The sequence below is a fragment of the Bos mutus genome, chromosome 3 (assembly GCF_027580195.1).
Source record: "Bos mutus isolate GX-2022 chromosome 3, NWIPB_WYAK_1.1, whole genome shotgun sequence".
Taxonomy (NCBI): domain Eukaryota; kingdom Metazoa; phylum Chordata; class Mammalia; order Artiodactyla; family Bovidae; genus Bos; species Bos mutus.
The window spans coordinates 110,941,069-110,959,057 of record NC_091619.1 but is presented as its reverse complement, the minus strand read 5'-3'; the positions used below and the strand labels follow the sequence as shown (position 1 = coordinate 110,959,057).

General features: G+C 55.2%; 2 protein-coding genes across 13 annotated transcripts in view; one reads left to right on the top strand and one right to left on the bottom strand.

Annotated features, from left to right (window-relative positions):
• USP40 (ubiquitin specific peptidase 40) overlaps nucleotides 1–1,933 on the top strand; it is an 82,440-nt gene extending 80,507 nt beyond the window's left edge. For all 10 annotated transcript variants that reach the window (XM_070368508.1, XM_070368507.1, XM_070368506.1 and 7 more), the window contains one exon: nucleotides 72–1,933. In XM_070368508.1, the coding sequence (XP_070224609.1) occupies nucleotides 72–180 (109 nt within the window). In that variant the 3' untranslated portion in view covers nucleotides 181–1,933. The remainder of the gene's footprint in view (nucleotides 1–71) is intronic.
• Nucleotides 1,934–4,189: 2,256 nt separating this feature from the next.
• The window catches only part of DGKD (diacylglycerol kinase delta), a 109,395-nt gene continuing 95,595 nt past the window's right edge, over nucleotides 4,190–17,989 (bottom strand). For all 3 annotated transcript variants that reach the window (XM_070368518.1, XM_070368519.1, XM_070368520.1), the window contains 8 exons: nucleotides 17,334–17,468; nucleotides 16,951–17,102; nucleotides 16,019–16,130; nucleotides 15,845–15,937; nucleotides 14,890–15,009; nucleotides 7,379–7,496; nucleotides 6,287–6,417; nucleotides 4,190–5,568 (listed from right to left, as the gene is read on the bottom strand). In XM_070368518.1, the coding sequence (XP_070224619.1) occupies nucleotides 5,479–5,568; nucleotides 6,287–6,417; nucleotides 7,379–7,496; nucleotides 14,890–15,009; nucleotides 15,845–15,937; nucleotides 16,019–16,130; nucleotides 16,951–17,102; nucleotides 17,334–17,468 (951 nt within the window). In that variant the 3' untranslated portion in view covers nucleotides 4,190–5,478. The remainder of the gene's footprint in view (nucleotides 5,569–6,286; nucleotides 6,418–7,378; nucleotides 7,497–14,889; nucleotides 15,010–15,844; nucleotides 15,938–16,018; nucleotides 16,131–16,950; nucleotides 17,103–17,333; nucleotides 17,469–17,989) is intronic.

Here is a 17,989-nt window from a genome sequence, read left to right as displayed (position 1 = left end):
AGCCCCTCCTCGACCTGCTGGGGCCCCGGTGTCTGGGATGTGAACCCGTGCTGGTCTCTCTCTCCCCGCAGCCGGGAGGCCCTCCGTGCGCAGAGCAGCGATGTCTCTAGTGTAGAGATGCCCGCCCAGGCCCGTGGACCAGAAGCTTCTCTCTCCATCCATGTCGGGAGCTTCAGATAGCGCTGCGGGCGGGGCCAGACAGCATGGGACTTCGGCGCTCCCACTCCAGGTGCCCGGGAGCAGGCCTGCTGCTCTCTGTCCTGTGCGGACACGGACTCCAGACCCCTGCTTTGTCACCAGCAGAGGGGGCTTTGGTCTCAGGCCAGCTGACCGCGCTTCTCCCAGCCTTGTGGAGCGTCCCCCGGGGGCCGGCACAGACTGCCCAGCCCCCTCACCCTGCACTTGACGCCCCGCACGTCTTTACGTGAAAGGCGGCTCGTTCTGCACTAACTGCAGGTGAGGATGCGGCGGCATGTTGGTAATCTCCGCCAGAGCGCCCGTTCAAGCTCGCTCGCCCCACTTTCCTCCTCCCGCTCTCGAGGTGACGCTCTGTACCCAGTCCCCCAGGTTTTGACGGCTCATGTCACAGAAACTGGCTCCCAGAAACACCCTTCCCCTTGGGGCTGAGTTAGGTCTGTGATTTTAAAGCGTTCCTTCTTTTTCCCGGTGGGACACCCTCTGAGTCAGGTATGTGCTGCCGGGGCACTGGCCGCCCCCCCCCCCGCACCTGTGCTGTCCGAGGTCGGGGGTCCTCACGGCTGCGGGCCTGCTGCCTGCGGGGCCGCGTGTCTCCCCGTCCGGGGGCCCGACCGGGAGGGGGGTCACGGCAGACAGGCCTGGAAGGCTGGGGACCAGCCCTGAGCAGCCGTGATTAAAACAGGAGAGAAGGGAAATGTGGGCCAGATTCTTCCTAATTTGGCATGGCTTAGCTGTCAGTTTAAAAGGTTTAATAGATATTTATGACAAATAGAGCATGTGTGTTCCTGTTGATGGATTTAGGACACTGGGGTGATTCACTGTCTCAAGCTAACTCAGTCCAAAGCAGGAATTCCTAAGAAGATAACACTTCCCCAGATCTCAGTGATGCTTTATTGCAACTGTGCTGCTAAGTACAGTTATCATCTTGATTTTACACACTTTCATCAGCCTTTTTGGAGAAGGAAATGGCAACCCACTCCAGTAGTCTTGCCTGGAGAATCCCACGGACAAAGGAGCTGGGCTGGGCTACATACAGTCCATGGGGTCGCAGAGTCGGACACAACTGAGCGACTAACACACACATATCAGCCCTTTTATCACTGATACTGAAATAGCTCTGAACTGTTACGAGAAGAAAATGACACGTGTGGACTGGGGTCTTCGCCTGCGCCCCCGGCCTGAGGAATTGAGGGGCTGTCGCTGCGCCCCAGCTGCTCTTCAAGACGCTGACGGGACGGAGGAGTGAAATGCTGCCTTTCCTTCCTCTGCCCTCCCCCCCCAGACGGCGCCAGAACCGCCGTCAGAAACCCTCCTCTCGTCTGTGTGTGCGTCATGAATTACGTGCTGGTCGGTATGGAAGCAGCTGTGTTTTAAGAAGTTGGACTTTGGCGAGTGCTTCCGGCTCTCCAGCACCAACTCCGTCTCAGGAGACCCAGGCGACTCTCCAGAGCGCCCAGTGGGCGGGGACGATGCCACAGGCTGAGCGAGGCTGGCCCCATGCCCCGTCCAGGGCTCCCTATGCCCCTTCATTCCACCGTAACCCGACAGTAAGGTAACAGCCGTAACAGCCGGAAGCCAGAGGCCTCAAGGGAGGTCACTCACCACAAGAAAAGGTCGAGGTGCCTCAGGCGTCTGCCTGGTCTCTGCTCACCTCCTTCCACATGGAAGCGGGGCTACAGGGAGAAAGCGCTAAGATTTTGTTAAAGAAAAAATAAAGTTGGATTTGTCACCTCCTGCCTCTGTGCTGACTGCTTCATGTTCTGGCCTTCTTCCCAAGTGAACTTCAGGTGCTAAGTCGCTGGGGTTTTGTATTAAAAAAGACCAGTACTGCTTTAGAAATAAGAGAAAAAAACAGAACTGTGTTTTGCTTTTAAATAGACTCATGGGAATAATTGTATTTGAAGAAACCGGAAGTGGTCTGGTTCTCTTTTTCCTTCCAGAGAAATGCAGCTACCCACGGTGGTTGTGTTAGAAGAAAACATATTTATGCAGCAGGAGGGACAGGGCACCAGAAGTCCTGAATAATCCGGAATCACGGCTTAGAGAGGTCGGCTCCCCCCGGGACAGACTTAGCGGTGAAGGAAGACGGACGGGGCCTTGCAGCCTGGCCGGATGGAGACATGGCCGCCGCGCCCGTTCTCGGTCCTGCCCCATCGGTAACAGACACCACGGGCCCCGTTGGGGGTGCTGTCTGCAGAGGAGGGGAGTGTGCCGGCAACACCCAGGGACGCGCCCAGCCCAGCTCAGGCTGCCTTGCGCGGACCCGGGCGCCCACAGCGAACCCTCGGGAATGCGGTGCCACCAGCAGCCGCCGTTACACCGTCAGCCCAAGGCCTCCTTTCAAGTGCCCATGAAAGCCCTGGGCCCGATGCCCAGTCTCAAAGCGGGTACCCGCCCGCCCTGCCACCAGCTCTAGTCCAGTGTGGGGGCTCTAAGGGCCCCCCCACCCTCAGAAGCAGCCTCTCCACCCAGAGGCCCAGGGGCTCCTGCCCACAGCCTCGGGCTGGGGCGGGCCCAGTGGAGGGGGCGACTCGCAGTTCCGCGGCCAGCGGCCAGTGGCCAGGTGACGAATAACGTGGCCCGGAGCAAGTGTGCCAAGGGGGCGGGCACCACAGTCCAGCAGCGCTTCCAGAAAACCAGGCCGCCCTAAGCACTCACGCCCCCACGGTGACGGGACCCCCCCCACCGCCCCAGGCGGCTCTCCTCAGAGGCCCAAACAGCCCCAGCAGTGGGCCCCACGGTGGTGGTACTGGGGCCGCTTTGCATGGGTTCAGTCCCTGGTCAAGGAACTAAGATCCTACACCCCACGCGGCCAAAAAAAAAAACCCACAAAGGCCTGGCTCCTGCCATCCGTGTGAGAAGGACCACAGGCTCCTGAGCCCAGATGCCTGCGTGTGACTTAGGCCCTGTTTCCACATCTGTCGTGTGGGCTGGGCTTGGGGTCAGGCTGGGGACACAAGCACAGCCCTCGAGGTGTGCTCGTCCCTGCCACGTGCTGCTGGAACCAGCTGTGACCTCTCTGATCCTGTGTCCTAATCTGTAACGTGGATAGCCACTTCGTAGGACTGAGAAGAGGAATAGGTGAGTTAATATGTGTAACGTGTATGCCAGCACCGGCATAAAGTAACAAATGTGTCAGCCAGCAGCATCGTGATCGGCCACCACTGACACGGCTCTGTTCCTTTTGCGCCCACTGCTCTAGTCATGAGTGTGTGGTCCAATTCTAGACAATGAGACCTCAGGGGAGGTCAGTGGGTGCCAGAATTTCCAAAAAGTTTACTTTTACCTTAAAAAGAGGCAAGAGCCAACCCACCTGTTCACCCACACTTTAGCCTGGACATGGTCATGTTTGGATGTGATACCTGAAATAGTGGCAGCTATTTTGTAACCATGAGGCCTGATCCGGCGCTGGCCATGTGGGAGGAGCGTGCAGGACAAAACAAGTTCTACTAAGCATAAAATGAGAGAGAAGAAAGCTTCTGGGGTGGCAACTACACATTCAGATCCCACACAGCCCTGTGGCACCCTGCCAGCCGTTTCCAACTCCATGATGCCAGCCCCCATCCCTCACCCAGGAAACGGGTCACAAAGTGACTTTGAGCTTGAAGAGGCAGCTCCCTTGTAATAAAGGTACTAGAACTAAAGAAAGAGGTGAGTAGGAGAGCTCCGGTTTGCAGTTTTATATAAAAGACTTAGAAGGATAGAACATTAGCTAAGATGACCTCAGGAGGCTGGGCTGAAGCTACATGTGATTAAGCCTGAGAATCTCAGTGCTTCCCAGCACCGCCACCTTGCTGAATTGATTCAACAGATCCTAGAACCCACACCATGAATAATACAATGGTATTCATTCCATTTTGCTTTTCGGCCACCACCAATTCAACCTATGTTTAGAGTGGCTGAAAAACATAATTCTGAATCCAGTTTGCAAAGTTTTGGCAACTGATATTTTACATCAAATCAGGAAAGAATGATAAGAAATCTGACGATGGAAGATCAAAAACAGGCTTGTTTTATTTATACACAGAACAACTGTATTTACAACCCCAGATGTGGATATGTACATAGCAATACAGGAGGCATTTGCTTCCACGGTGGGCACTGTATAAATTAGGATCATAAATACGAGGGGAAGCCCCACCGGAGGGCACAAAACCTTTTCTCCAAGTCGCCAGGGATCCTTCCCACCTCCCTCTACACTGACAGGGCCAGGAGACCCCAGGGACCCCCAGGGACAGCCGCGCAGCAGGGGTGGGGACGGGACAGAAGGGCAGCCAGCCCCCCGTGCAGCGAGAGACACAGGAGGCGGCGGCGGCAGGGACGCTGCCCCGCAGACAGGCTTCATGCAACGCTCATGTTTACTCTGCTCGCTCTAACTACACTCAGAAAATGGTTTTAGGTAAACAGTGTTGCTCTAATCACGGACATTACTTTTAAACACCACGCGTCACCTAAACTGATGGCTTTCCCATGAGAGGGCGCGGAGAGCTGGAGTGGGTCCCCGCCCATGCGGTTGAGTCCTGAGAACCTCAGGCGCCCACCCCGGGGTCCCCCTCGGAAACCCGGTGCCTTCTGGCGCCTGGGTTCTCGCCGCCACCCCGCTCCCAGCCCAGCGGTTCCGAGGAGCGGGACCCCTGGGGCAGGAAGGCGACAGCGCCGCCCGGCTCACCTCCGATGGCCGGAGCTCGGGGTCGAGCTCAGCGCCCGGGGTCGGGCGGCAGGGGGAGCCCGCGCGCGGAGGAGCCGCCGGCAGGGCGCGCGCTGGGCGGGCCGGTCCGGAGACGGTGCCCCGCGGGCGGGCAAAGCGAGAAAGCAGCCAAGGCGGTGAGGGCGGGGTGCCGCCCGGGAAGCGCTCCCAGCTAGGCAGCCCCGCCACTCCGGGTCACTCAAGGCAGACCCCCGACACCCCTCCATGTCCCCTCGAAGCCCAGGAAGCCCCCTCCACACAGAAACACGGGCCCGCCTCGGTGAGCAAGGGGACGACAGGCCAGGCGTCCTGGGGACGGCGGGGACCCCGCGGCCCCGGAACCGGGGCTCCTCAGCCCAGGTGGTAACTACCCGGGCCGGAAAGGCCGGGGGCTCGGAGACGCGGGGCGCCCGGCGGGATCCGCGCGGGCGGGGAGCAGGCCCCGGAGGGGCGGCGCGGACGGCAGGTAGCTGTGTTGTGGGTCCGGCCCCGGGGCGCCGGGCCGGGCCGAGCGGCGGGAGTAGCACCATGAGGGGCCGCCGAGCCGGCTCAGTCGCGGGGGGCGCGGGGGACGCAGGCCGAGAAGGCGGAGGCTAGGCCTCGGCGGCGGCGGCGCCGCGGCTCAGCTCCTTGATGCCGCACAGGATCCGCTTCATGTGGCCCACCTTGGTCACGCCGAGGTCCTGCGGGGAGAGGGCGGCGCTCAGGCCCGGGCGCCCCGCAGCCCCAAGGGAGGGGGCGCGAGGGGATGCGGCCGCGATGACTGGTGCCCCCAAACCACCACCCGCGGGCAGGCGCCTCGCCTGGTTCCCTGAACTGAGTCCAGGGCACCCGGAGCAAGTGCTGGGCACCCTGGTGGTGCCTGGAGGCAGGCCAGCCACGCGGCCCTGTCCAGGTGCCCTCGGTGCCCTGGCTGGTTCCTGGGGTGCACCCGGAGGGGCCCGCAAGGCAAGCCATCCTGGGAGCCCGCAGCTGCCCTCCCCAAGCCGGGGCCAGGCGCTCCACACCAGCCAGCGGGCAGCTGGGGAGGGAACCCCAGACACTAGGTCCCCCTTCACCCCAACGGCTGTCGTCACAGAAGTCGAGCTGGACAAGCAGAGGGCTGCACCCCCAAGGGGTTCACAGTCCCCCCAAGGGGTTAACGTGGTTCACCGTGCAGCAAGGCTGAGCGCGTGGCTCAGCAAGGCTGAGAGCCCGGCTCCCTGCGGCGTCTGCCCTGGCTCTGGCTGCGGTGGCTGAGACACCACAGCTCAGGGGCCTCCACCTGTCACCCCCCCAGTCGTTGCCCCGCTGCATGAGAACAGTGAGGAGACTGCTGGCGCTGGAGCACGGCCAGGTCACGGGGGGACCCCAGGGCTGCAGGGAGCACAGGTGCACCTGCCCAGGAGGCGCGTGAAGTACCTTGAGGTCCCTCCGCTCCAGGTGCAGGAGCTCGGAGCCCCGGATGTCGTGCCGCGTGAAGATGTCCTTATACTCACAGAGACTGAGGTGCTCCAACCAGGCAGCCACCTCCTCTGTGCCCCAGAGGTGCACTGTCAGAGACGGAAAAGCACGGGCACAGTGAGTGCCCAGAGCCCAGCACCAGGCAAGCAGCGGCCAGCACCCCAACATTCCCTGGCCACAAGCACCCCAAGCAGCCCCAGCAGCAGGCACCCCAACATTCCCCAGCAAAAAGCACCCAAGTAGCCCCAGCAGCAGGCACCCACCACCCGGTCCCAGGCGCCATCCCAGGCCAGTGCAGAAAGGAGATGGGCCGCCACCCTCAGAGGGGCGTGAGCAAGGCCAGCTGGTGTCTGTTCCTGCCGGGGCCGGCAGCCTCACCCCAGGAGGGACAGGTGGGCCTGCCCGCAGCTGAGGCCAGATCCCCTCGCCCTTCTAGAGGGGTCTGTGCACTTCTGGCCTGCAGCAAGAACGGAGACTCGCAGAGATTACATGGAGTCAGAGCCACCATGATTCAAAGAACCCAATTTCTGGACCAACACGTGAAGAAAAATCAAAGGGAGCTACCCTTACTGGCAGCAAATGCCCCCGGCCTCGAATCCGGGCTTGGGGCTGCCCAGCACCTGGGAGCCTCGGCCGTGCTCAGGGCCAACACTTCACATGGAGATTCTAAGCCCCGATTCAGTGCCAAGGAGAGAAACATCGTTTAGGGTCATTTTCTGTTATTTCCTAGCCCGTGACAGTGAGGGCCTAGGCTCCCGGGGCAGGGCCGTGATCAATGCACTGATTAATGGGGGCCAGGCAGCCCCTCAAGGAAGCAGGCACAGGGTCCAGCGTGTCTCTGTCTTGTCACCTCTGCTGTCTCCTCCCCACCTCACACCCACATCGAGCGCAGGCAGGCGGCTTGGGGCCTGTGCCCCAGAATCCGCACCAGGAGCAGGGTCAGGGCAGGGAGTGACATGGGTCACCCCGCCGCGTGCAGCGGGAGAGCCGGGGTGCAGCAGTGCGCGCCGGGGCCCCGGGGTGACTGGGGGAAGGGCAGGGGGCTGGTACCCGGGGCGCCCAGGCTGCAGCGCGCTGCTCTGTTCTTGTTGTTCTTCTCCTTCTTGAACTTGGTCACCAGGCGGAATTTACCGCTGCGACTGCGCTTGGAAAGATCCAGCATCACGTTCTGTGGGGGAGGGGGGAAACGGAGCCAGTCAGACCCCCGTTTGCCCAGGCCTCGCCCCCACTGCAGACAGGCGCGGGGCCGCAAAAAGGCCTGTCCTCGTCCTTCTCCTTGAGTTTCAGTCTTGGACCGATCACTCATTTCTAATGCCTTTTAAAAGCAGTTTTGCAGAGATAAGCATCCATTTTCATTTTCTGGGTTTTTTTTTTTCATTTTATAACATTTATTCATCATGTGATTGAACAGCTTTGTATATATCACTTAAATATCAAGACTATTCCATCAAGACTAGTAAGTTATCGGCTGATCTCGCAGCACTGCGCCGGCAGGCTATGCTGTCAGGGTCAGGAGTATCCTAAACGAAGCTTTTCCTGCACTCTTTCCTCGCCACCTGTTCCCCGAGGCAGAATCAAGGAGGGAGGGGAGTCAGAGGGACAGGGGACAGGGCGCCGGCTCGGTAGCGCGACCCAGGGCACGGCGGAGCCATCGCAGCCCCTTCCCCCTAGGTCTGTGGACCACCTCTGTCGGTTCTCCCGGAAGCTACAGCCCGGGTCTCCACCAGTAAAGAATTGCTGTGCACTCACAGACACGCACCTGCGTCAGTCATTTGTATAAACGTACTCACAAAAGAAACCTCCTTATTTTTCAGGTGTGCCAATTTCTCCCTGGCCCTGCCGGCCTGGATTCTGCCTCAGGATCCTGTCTGCCTGCATCCCCAGTGTCTACTGCGTCCCCGCGCTGTGTCCCCGTGCTGTCTGTGTCCCCGTGCTGTCTGTGTCCCCGAGGTGTCTGCCTGCGTCCCTGGTGTCTGCCTGCGTCCCCGCGGTGTCTGTCTGCGTCCCCGAGGTGTCTGCCTGCGTCCCCGCGGTGTCTGCCTGCGTCCCCGCGGTGTCTGCCTGCTTCCCTGGTCTCTACCTGCATCCCTGCAGCGCCTACCTGAGTACCCACAGCATTTACCTACGTCCCCAAAATGCTCGGTGTGGTCAGAATGTGCAACTCTAGGACGCACTTGCAGATCTGACAGGGACGTTTGGTCACACTGAAAAATCACCGCTGGGCGTTTCCATGGAATCGCACCCACGCTGACTAGAGCTGGGCACAAGCACCTTCACACCTGGTCTGCCACGACCCTGCAGCTTCACCACACCCCTGCGTGGGCATCTTCGTGGGCTTCTTACCAAAGGCGTCTCATGTTATTTCACACAAACTGTATGTTTTATAAGGTTTCTACTAGGAAAGAGACCTCTTACGATGACATTTTCTAGTCAACGATTGTGAGCTGTTCAAGAAACTTATTTCTACACATTTTTACACTTGGCAAAATGATCACACATCCATTCTAACACGGCTGCCCCACAGAAGACCTCTAGCCCCCAGGGGACCGCCACAGCCATGGGCTTTCCTGTCCCAAGATAAGCGTCCCCTTGCGCCTCAGCGGCCTCCTGCAGGACAGATGGGAGGCAGCTATCCTCCACAATCCAAACAAAATCCTATTCCTGACTCTGTTAATTTCTTGTTCTTAAGGCAAACATGGGTTTTATTAAATTTACTTCCAACCTTTAAAAATATGAGTATTTTCTTTCATTGGTAAGACAAGGAGACTAGTAGAATGAGGCTGATTATCCACCTGTTATTTAATCTCCACCTTTTTTTGCTTTTGAAAAGCAAATTTCAGACATCAAATTATTCCACTCATAAATACTTCAGTCAGTCAGTCAGTTCAGTTGCTCAGTCGTGTCCGACTCTTTGAGACCCCATGAATCGCAGCACGCCAGGCCTCCCTGTCCATCACCAACTCCCGGAGTTCACTCAAACTCATGTCCATCGAGTAGGTGATGCCATCCAGCCATCTCATCCTCTGTTGTCCCCTTCTCCTCCTGCCCCCAATCCCTCCCAGCATCAGAGTCTTTTCCAAGGAGTCAACTCTTCGCATGAGGTGGCCAAAGTATTGGAATTTCAGCTTCAGCATCAGTCCTTCCAATGAACACCCAGGACTGATGTTTAGAATGGACTGGTTGGATCTCCTTGCAGTCCAAGGGACTCTCAAGAGTCTTCTCCAACACCACAGTTCAAAAGCATCAATTCTTCGGTGCTCAGCTTTCTTCACAGTCCAACTCTCACATCCATACGTGACTACTGGAAAAACCATAGCCTTGACTAGACGGACCTTTGTTGGCAAAGTAACGTTTCTGCTTTTGAATATGCTATCTAGGTTGGTCATAACTTTCGTTCCAAGGAGTAAGCGTCTTTTAATTTCATGGCTGCAATCACCATCTGCAGTGATTTTGGAGCCCAAAAAAATAAAGTCTGACACTGTTTCCATTGTTTCCCCATCTATTTCCCATGAACTGATGGGACCAGATGCCATGATCTTCGTTTTCTGAATGTTGAGCTTTAAGCCAACCTTTTCACTCTCCTCTCTCACTTTCATCAAGAGGCTCTTGAGCTCCTCTTCACTTTCTGCCATAAGGCGGGTGAATACCAGACCACCTGACCTGCCTCTTGAGAAACCTATACGCAGGTCAGGAAGCAACAGTTAGAACTGGACATGGAACAACAGACTGGTTCCAAATAGGAAAAGGAGTACGTCAAGGCTGTATTTTGTCACCCTGCTTATTTAACTTATATGCAGAGTACATCATGAGAAACGCTGAGCTGGAGGGAGCACAAGCTGGAATCAAGACTGCCAGGAGAAATACTTCAGTACACAACTCTAAAAGATGACGCTACGCCTTTTAAAACATAATCATGGCACCATTATCACACACAACACCATTCACTTAGCTCTAATGAACTCATTTACATCACATCTTCCCAACTGTTCCAAAGGTGCATCTTCATGGAGGGTCTGTCTGAATCGGGGCCCTGGCAGGGTTCACAGGGGACACCCAGCTCCTGGGCTCCGTGTCTCCTGTCCCTTCACCTGCAGAGAGCAGGCGTCTGTGTAGAGGACAGGATGTCTCCCTGCTGCCTCCCGACGCAAAACGGCCCTTTAACCCTACACATTCCGGCTAGAATTCTTTTTAGAGAATTCTTTCATCAATAATTTTAAGAAAGAACTTTTATGGATCTACTGATAATATTCAATTTTGGAATCCAATGTGCTGGTTTTTAAAAAAGGAAAATGTTTGAAAGTTCTAGAGATCTGTTTCTTAACGTGAATATACTCAACACTACTTGAATTGTATGCTAAAAATGATAATGATGTAAGTTTTATGTGTTTCTTTCTTACCACAATTTAAAAAAAAAATGAACTGAGATAATGTGCAGAGTACATCATGAGAAACGCTGGACTGGAAGAAGCACAAGCTGGAATCAAGACTGCTGGGAGAAAATCAATAACCTCAGATATGCAGATAATACCACTCTTATGGCAGAAAGTGAAGAGGAACTAAAAAGCCTCTTGATGAAAGTGAAAGTGGAGAGTGAAAAAGTTGGCTTAAAGCTCAACATTCAGAAAACGAAGATCATGGCATCCGGTCCCATCACTTCATGGGAAATAGATGGGGAAACAATGGAAACAGTGTCAGACTTTATTTTTCTGGGCTCCAAAATCACTACAGATGGTGACTGCAGCCATGAAATTAAAAGATGCTTACTCCTTGGAAGGAAAGTTATGACCAACCTAGATAGCATATTCAAAAGCAGAGACATTACTTTGCCAACAAAGGTCCGTCTAGTCAAGGCTGTGGTTTTTCCAGTGGTCATGTATGGATGTGAGAGTTGGACTGTGAAGAAGGCTGAGCACCAAAGAATTGATGCTTTTGAACTGTGGTGTTGGAGAAGACTCTTGAGAGTCCCTTAGACTCCAAGGAGATCCACCCAGTCCATCCTAAAGGAGATCAGTCCTGGGTGTTCATTGCAAGGACTGATGCTGAAGCTGAAACTCTAATACTTTGGCCACCTCATGCGTAGAGTTGACTCATTGGAAAAGACTCTGATGCAGGGAGGGATTGGGGGCAGGAGAAGAAGGGGACGACAGAGGATGAGATGGCTGGATGGCATCACTGACTCGATGGACGTGAGTCTGAGTGAACTCCGGGAGTTGGTGATGGACAGGGAGGCCTGGCGTGCTGCAATTCATGGGGTCGCAGAGTCGGACACGACTGTGCGACTGAAGTGAACTGAGATACTGTCCATCTTTTTCTAGCTTTGACACTTTCTTATATACGGAAATTACATATTCCTTGACAAATTTTTCCTTTGGAAATAAAATTTACTTTTTCAAGTTGTTCTGTGGCTATTCTTTTTAAAATATCTTGAGATTTAAATTTGTGTAATTTAAATTTTTTTCTGAAAAATCAAAAGGCTTGCTGAGATGCTGAGACTCACTGGCGTTCCTTCATGGACGCCGGACCCTGACCGGCTGGCACACCTGCTGCTCTGGCCCCCCCATCGCTGCACTTTGTTCCCTTCCCCCAGAGTACACTTGCCAGAGCGTAGTTTATTTTGCTTTTGTTTCAAAGAACCAACTCAAAGATCTACCACTGTTTTTCCTTCTCAGATAAATGATTTTCCTATCTTTATCAGTAGAACTGTGGCAGCTCCCCATTCACAGTTCCCTTTGCCCTTCATACGTCACCTTTTTGCCCCTTGGGACGAGCCGGTCTGGAATACCAACAGATTTTTAAAATGTCCTATGGACAACAGGAAAGAAAGCAGAGTCCCCTTTACAGAGAGTAAGTGCTCTCTATAGAGAAGCACAGTGCACATTTGTGTATAAATTCTACATACACGTATTCTCTCTACTTCCTTTGTTCAGATGTTGTGATGTGGTCACTTTCACCATGATTAATCATGGACTGATAGTGAGAAGTCACACTACCAAACTGTGTTTCTGACATTTCCTATTATTTCAAGAAGTTTTAGCTTGACACATTTTATGTACATCAATTAAGATTGAAATTTGGGGGCTAATCCCTAAAAGAACATGCAGAAGAGCACATGTTCCCAAACCAGCAAAGGGGATAAACAGAACTGTGGGAAAGAGAGACTCATCAATCAAAACGGAGAAAGGAAACAAAAAGTGAGACAAACAGCACAAAAGAAGGGAAATGTGTCTGAATACGGTTAATCACAGTGAAATACGGTAATCACAGTGAAGGTAAACAGCCGGGCTCCCGTATTCACACAGCACAGCACTGAATAAAAGCCCAGGTTCAGCAACGCTGCCCGTAAGACAGACACTCCAAATGAACCTTGAGAGTAAAGTATGAAACAGAATATGTCAAACAAGTAGGCCTGAAAATAAAAAGAATTAGTAAAGGCCCCGTTATAATGATAAAACCCTAAATGCACCCAATAACATAGCCTCAAAAGGCATAAGGCAAAAATACACAAAACCACATACAAAACACAAGACGTCTCATTCATGGTCAGAGTGTTCAACAGTAACTGACAGGTCAAAACGACACAAAACCAAAAACAAAAAAACAAAGAAAAATACCTCAGTGAGGACTTAATGATGTAAAAAACACAACTGCATACGAGGAACATTTATAAAAACTGACCATCTATTGGGCCATAAAGTTAGTGTCAATAAATTTCAAAGGACTGGTTATATACAAACAACTGCCTTTGAACATTGAAATTAAGTTAAAATAACAAAAAGAAATATTAGAAAAAAATGTCATCCATTGGCAAATAAACAACACACTTTAACTCATGTAAATGCTATATTAGCCTATGATTTTATCATCACTTTAATCATAGTTTATTCAGAATCATATGGTATATGGTATAGAACAATATGATGAGTAGCTTTTACCAAAATAAAGTGATCTTCTATCAGTTTTGCCTTAGGTATGCAATTCTATTTTTATATTAATAGTTACTTTGCATTTTTTATCATTTTCTTGAAACTGCTTTATTTTTACTCTTTCTGGGTCATAATTTTTCATTCAGTGTACAGAAGAGAAAACTGGGCTCCTGTGATCAGTATTTGGTCAGATTTTTTTTTTTTAACACAACCTAAAGAATAATTTGCTTTTAAAAGGAGAAGATATATTATTTTCTAATTTTTATGCTGTTAGCTCCATCTTTACTAGTTCCTTTATTTTCTTTTACAATAGGGACGATATTTTGTTTTTGTCTTTTGTAGTGATTCAGAAAGATATAAACCTTTTCAATTTTATCAGAAACTACCTTTAAAATTTGGAGAAGAGAATGGCTACGCACTCCAGTGTTCTTGCCTGGAGAATCCCATGGACAGAGGAGCCTGGCGGGCTGCAGTCCATGGGGTCACAAAGAATCAGACACGACTGAGTGGCTAACATACACACACACACCTTTAAAACTATTTTTAAGTTTTTAAAACATAACTGATGACCTTCCTCTAATTATTAACGTCAAGAGCGTCTTTCACCTCCTTCCACCACAGGAGGCATTTAAAGCGCTCTCCCTCCTCTGTCCAAGCCCTCCTTCCCTGCTCCCCCAGCTACTGCTCACACTGCACTAATCACAGGATAGGCTGCGGCTGCATTCGTTAAAAACTTATATGTTATTCAGTAATTTTCTTTGGAACTTTTATCATATTTATAGCTAACTATCAAACACATTTTGACGAGGCTGGCCAGGGCCTCTAAACCAGAGTCCTCATTCTTAAGCTGCCAAGTTGTGCTTCTCAGCTGAGGCCCCGGTCGGTTTTCCAGGCGGGGTGGGCCCTTGTCAGCAAGCGCCCACACGTGCATGAGGAGCTCTGCACTGCTGGCCCGTCCCCTGGCCCATGGTTCTAACAAGCGAAGCCAACAGCGGGGGACCGGGCGTTCAGGGCCCAGCAGTGCTTCACCATGTGAACTTCCTCCCGCCACCCCTGCTCCACCCTCGGGAGGACGGCCTCGCGGGTTGGCCTCCATCCAGGTGCTGCCCCCAAACCATGCCCAGTGAGCACCTCTCCTGGGCCCGTGGCTGCCTTGCCTGCTGCAGGAGGCATGGCCCCGGGGTGTCACCAGGCTCCCGATATCCCAGCTGTAAGGCCCGTGCAAGCTGTGCTCCCTAAACACACATAACAGACAAGTGTGACCGGGAGTGGAACACGGCGCCCCGACCCTGCCAACAGACGCCCAGCAATCCACAGGTCAGCCTGGCAGCGTGCCTCCACGCTGGGGGCACACAGTGGGGCCGGGCTCAGCCTTCTCTCTACCTGCCCCCAGCTGTTCCACAGTTCTGTTTCCAAGGGCAACAGTGCCCCAGTTGTCGAGCGTCATTCTCGACAGCAATTCTCAGCTCCTTCCTACCTGCCAAAGTGGGCATTTTAACAGAGACGCGTGTTTACCGGGGGCCAGATCAGGGGCCGCAGGAGCAACACCATCTTCACCCCGAAGCCACACAGGGACTCAGACACAGAAGGGACAGCCCCATGTCCAGGATGCCATGCTGAGGCCCGAGACCCACATACCTCTTCGTCACCAGGCTCCATGGGCTGGCACAGCCAGGGCGTGTCTGCCAGCTTCCTGAGCTGTTGGTCCATCTCGGCGAGGGCAGCCGTGAGCCGCTCCTTCTGAGGGGGATCCAACTGCTGCTCCAGGGACAGAGAGATGGAGGGAGGAGACACAGCGGTTACCAGAAGGGCGGGGCCACAGGGCCCACACAGACAGGGAGCCTGGCCCAGGCCCGGGCCACTCTCAGAGAGTTCTTCTAAAAGCTTGCCAGGAAACAGAGCCACAGAGCACCCCTCAAGGGCCAAACTCGGAACCTCCGCTTATAAGTAGCACCAAGCGAGAGAATTAAAACTCTCCTTTCATAAGTAATGGGGCAAACCAAGCTCGCCTGAAAATCGCATCGGCAGGGCTTACAGGTCACCTGCCTCAGTGTCCTCGGGACCCTCTCTCTGAAGGGGGACCAGCCCGCCTGCACCGGAGCACAGAAAGCGTGTGAGGCGTAGAGGCAGCTACAGGAACGTCAGGACAGCGTGCAAGCTTGGAATGAGAGTAGAGACTACGGACCGGACTCCTGGGGCGATTCTGCAATGACTTCACCTCCCTGACCTTCCATACCTTCGTTTCTTACAAGAAGGCTGGACGGGCACTCTTGAGGTCTGCCCTGTTCTGGCTTCTGCAATTTGACAGAAATCCAGCTGGGTGCCTCCCCGGGCCTGAGTGAGGAGGGGCGGCCAGGTCTGCATGCTGGGGACAAGGCCAGAGGCAGCCGCATACCCGTGGGGCCTGAGGACAGAGGGCTGTGCACTACACAGTGGGGTCCTGACACCCTGGAGGGGGTGTGGCAAGACGGGCCAGAGGGTCTGAGCATCACTGCAGGGTCAGGGCAGGGTCCTCTGAGGAACCCCCACAGTCAGGAGCCCCGCACAGAGCCGCGCTGCCTGTGTGCGTGCCGCGGGTTGGCCCCCAGCTTACCAGGGCCAGCCTGCCCGCGAGCAGCAGCTCCGTCTCGCTGCGCAGGGCTCGGACGTTATTCACCATCTCCAGGACGAGGCTGCAGCTCAGCCCCTGAGAGGAACCAGAACAGAACCATGGAGACGGCCCAAGGGCTGGCGGGTGCCGGGGGCAGGGGCGGGAGGGCGCAGGCACCTCTGCGGCTCTGGGCTTGCCGTACACTCGGTCCATGGACTTGGAGCTGGCATTGACGGCGTGGGCGAGCTCCTGCTCCACGTCCTGGTGGGACTGTGCTAGCTCCCGGATGCTGGAGAGACAGACACAGCGGCAGGCCCGTCACCTCCTGACCGATGGCGGGGGAGGCCTTAACAGGGAGATCTGAAGACAAACTTCCGAGCTTTTCCGGAGATTCACCCAAGGAGGTGAGTGCCCCAAAAGGGGATGGAGGCCTTGTGAAACCTCCAGAGTAGGAAAGAGAGGAGAAAGCCAGGAAGGGACCAGAGAGGCCCGTGGTGGGGAGCGCCAGGCCTGCACGCGGCCTCAGGAAGGGGGCGGGGAGGTGAACAGGGTCCAAAGACAGAGCCGAGGCGGCCGGGGGGTCCGGGGATGTGGCAGCTGTGGGCACAGGCCACCAGGCTACTGAGACCGTGCCAAGGGGCGGGGGCTGGGCACGGCAGGGGCCGGGCAGCGGGCAGAGCAGTGACTGCCATGCGGGAAGGTCCACAGTGGCTCTGGGGGCTGAGAGGAGAGGAAGCACCTTTGGCTGCCTTTTTTTTTTTTTTTTTAATTTACATGGTTTGCTTCCTAACCGCACACCTGCTCTTCGGCGTGAAGTGAAGGAGGCAGTAAGTGCACTGTTCTTAGGAATCCAGGACGGCTTTACAGTCCAGGTAGCTGGCCCTGAAAATGCCTGTGGGCTTGAGGCTTCCATGTCCTTAAGCCCCAAGTAACGTCTACAAGACCATCAGTGACAACCGCAAAGTGCAAGTGAGCAGAACCTGGCTGGCCAGGCTCCGTGACGGAGGAGACAGCACGGAATATACGGGAGGAGTGTCTCGATGCCCGCGGCCCCACGTGGACCTGGGGCCTCGCTGGGGGAGCTGACCGCGGAAGGAGGGGGCACCCACCTGTGGATGAGGGCGCCTGCCGCCTGCCCAAACTGGTCCATCTGGGTGGCCTCCTCCTCGGACAGGATCTCCGGGTGCAGGGAGAAGGACGGGGCCCGGGGCAGCTCGCACTTCTGCTTGTCCTCCCAGGACTTGAGGGTGTTCTCGAAGGCCTAGGACACAGGACCAGGGTTACACACCCTGCCTCGAGCGCACGTCCAACAGCCAACGCTGCTGGACACTCGTGGAAATCCCGGACGGGGACGCAGACGCCTGTTTGCTCTGGGGGAGAGGGCACGGTCCTAGGAACCCCAGCCCCACTCACTTAATCTGGGGGAGAACTATGTCAATTCCTGGAACCGAGCGCTCAGGCGCCAGGTCCCCCAGGATGGGGGCCGTCTTACCCGGTCCCTGGTGAGGGTCTGCGCACGGTTCTTGTGGACGATGCGGATGTACCCCGGGGGCTGGACCCAGGCCTCGCCGTCCACCTGCACAGGCACGCCCTCGTCGCCCAGGATGGAGATCTTCACCGTGCGACACTGCGAACACCACCACCCGCTGGAGCACCTCGCTGACCTCCGGGGCTTCCGGGCTCAGGGCACCCCCGCCTGGGCTCAGCTCTTGGAGCTCCAGCCCCACCCCGCCCCACCGCCCCACACCCGGGGCACCCTGCATCCCTGACCGCTGCCCTGTGGGGAACTCAGTGCTCAGATGCCAGCACCGGGCCTTGGGCGGGATCTCGTGACCACCAAAAGCTGTTGGGTCCCTGGGCACACGGGGACACACCCGAGACAGGGCCAACTCCCACCAAGGGCTCCTCTTCTCAACAGAGTGTGTTGCAAAAAGATTAAAACCGTGACATCCACACAGCCCGCAGTGAGGACAGAAGGGACTAGGGCTCAGGGCAGCATGAGCACCCATCTCTGTGCATGGCCCTCCCCACCACTCAGACAGACAGACCCTTCCCAGCCCATCACCAGAACCTCCCAAGGGGGACCCACCCCGTCTCTCCCGAGCCGGGCCTCAGAGCAGCCTGTGAGGACACACGCTAGGCCTCGCT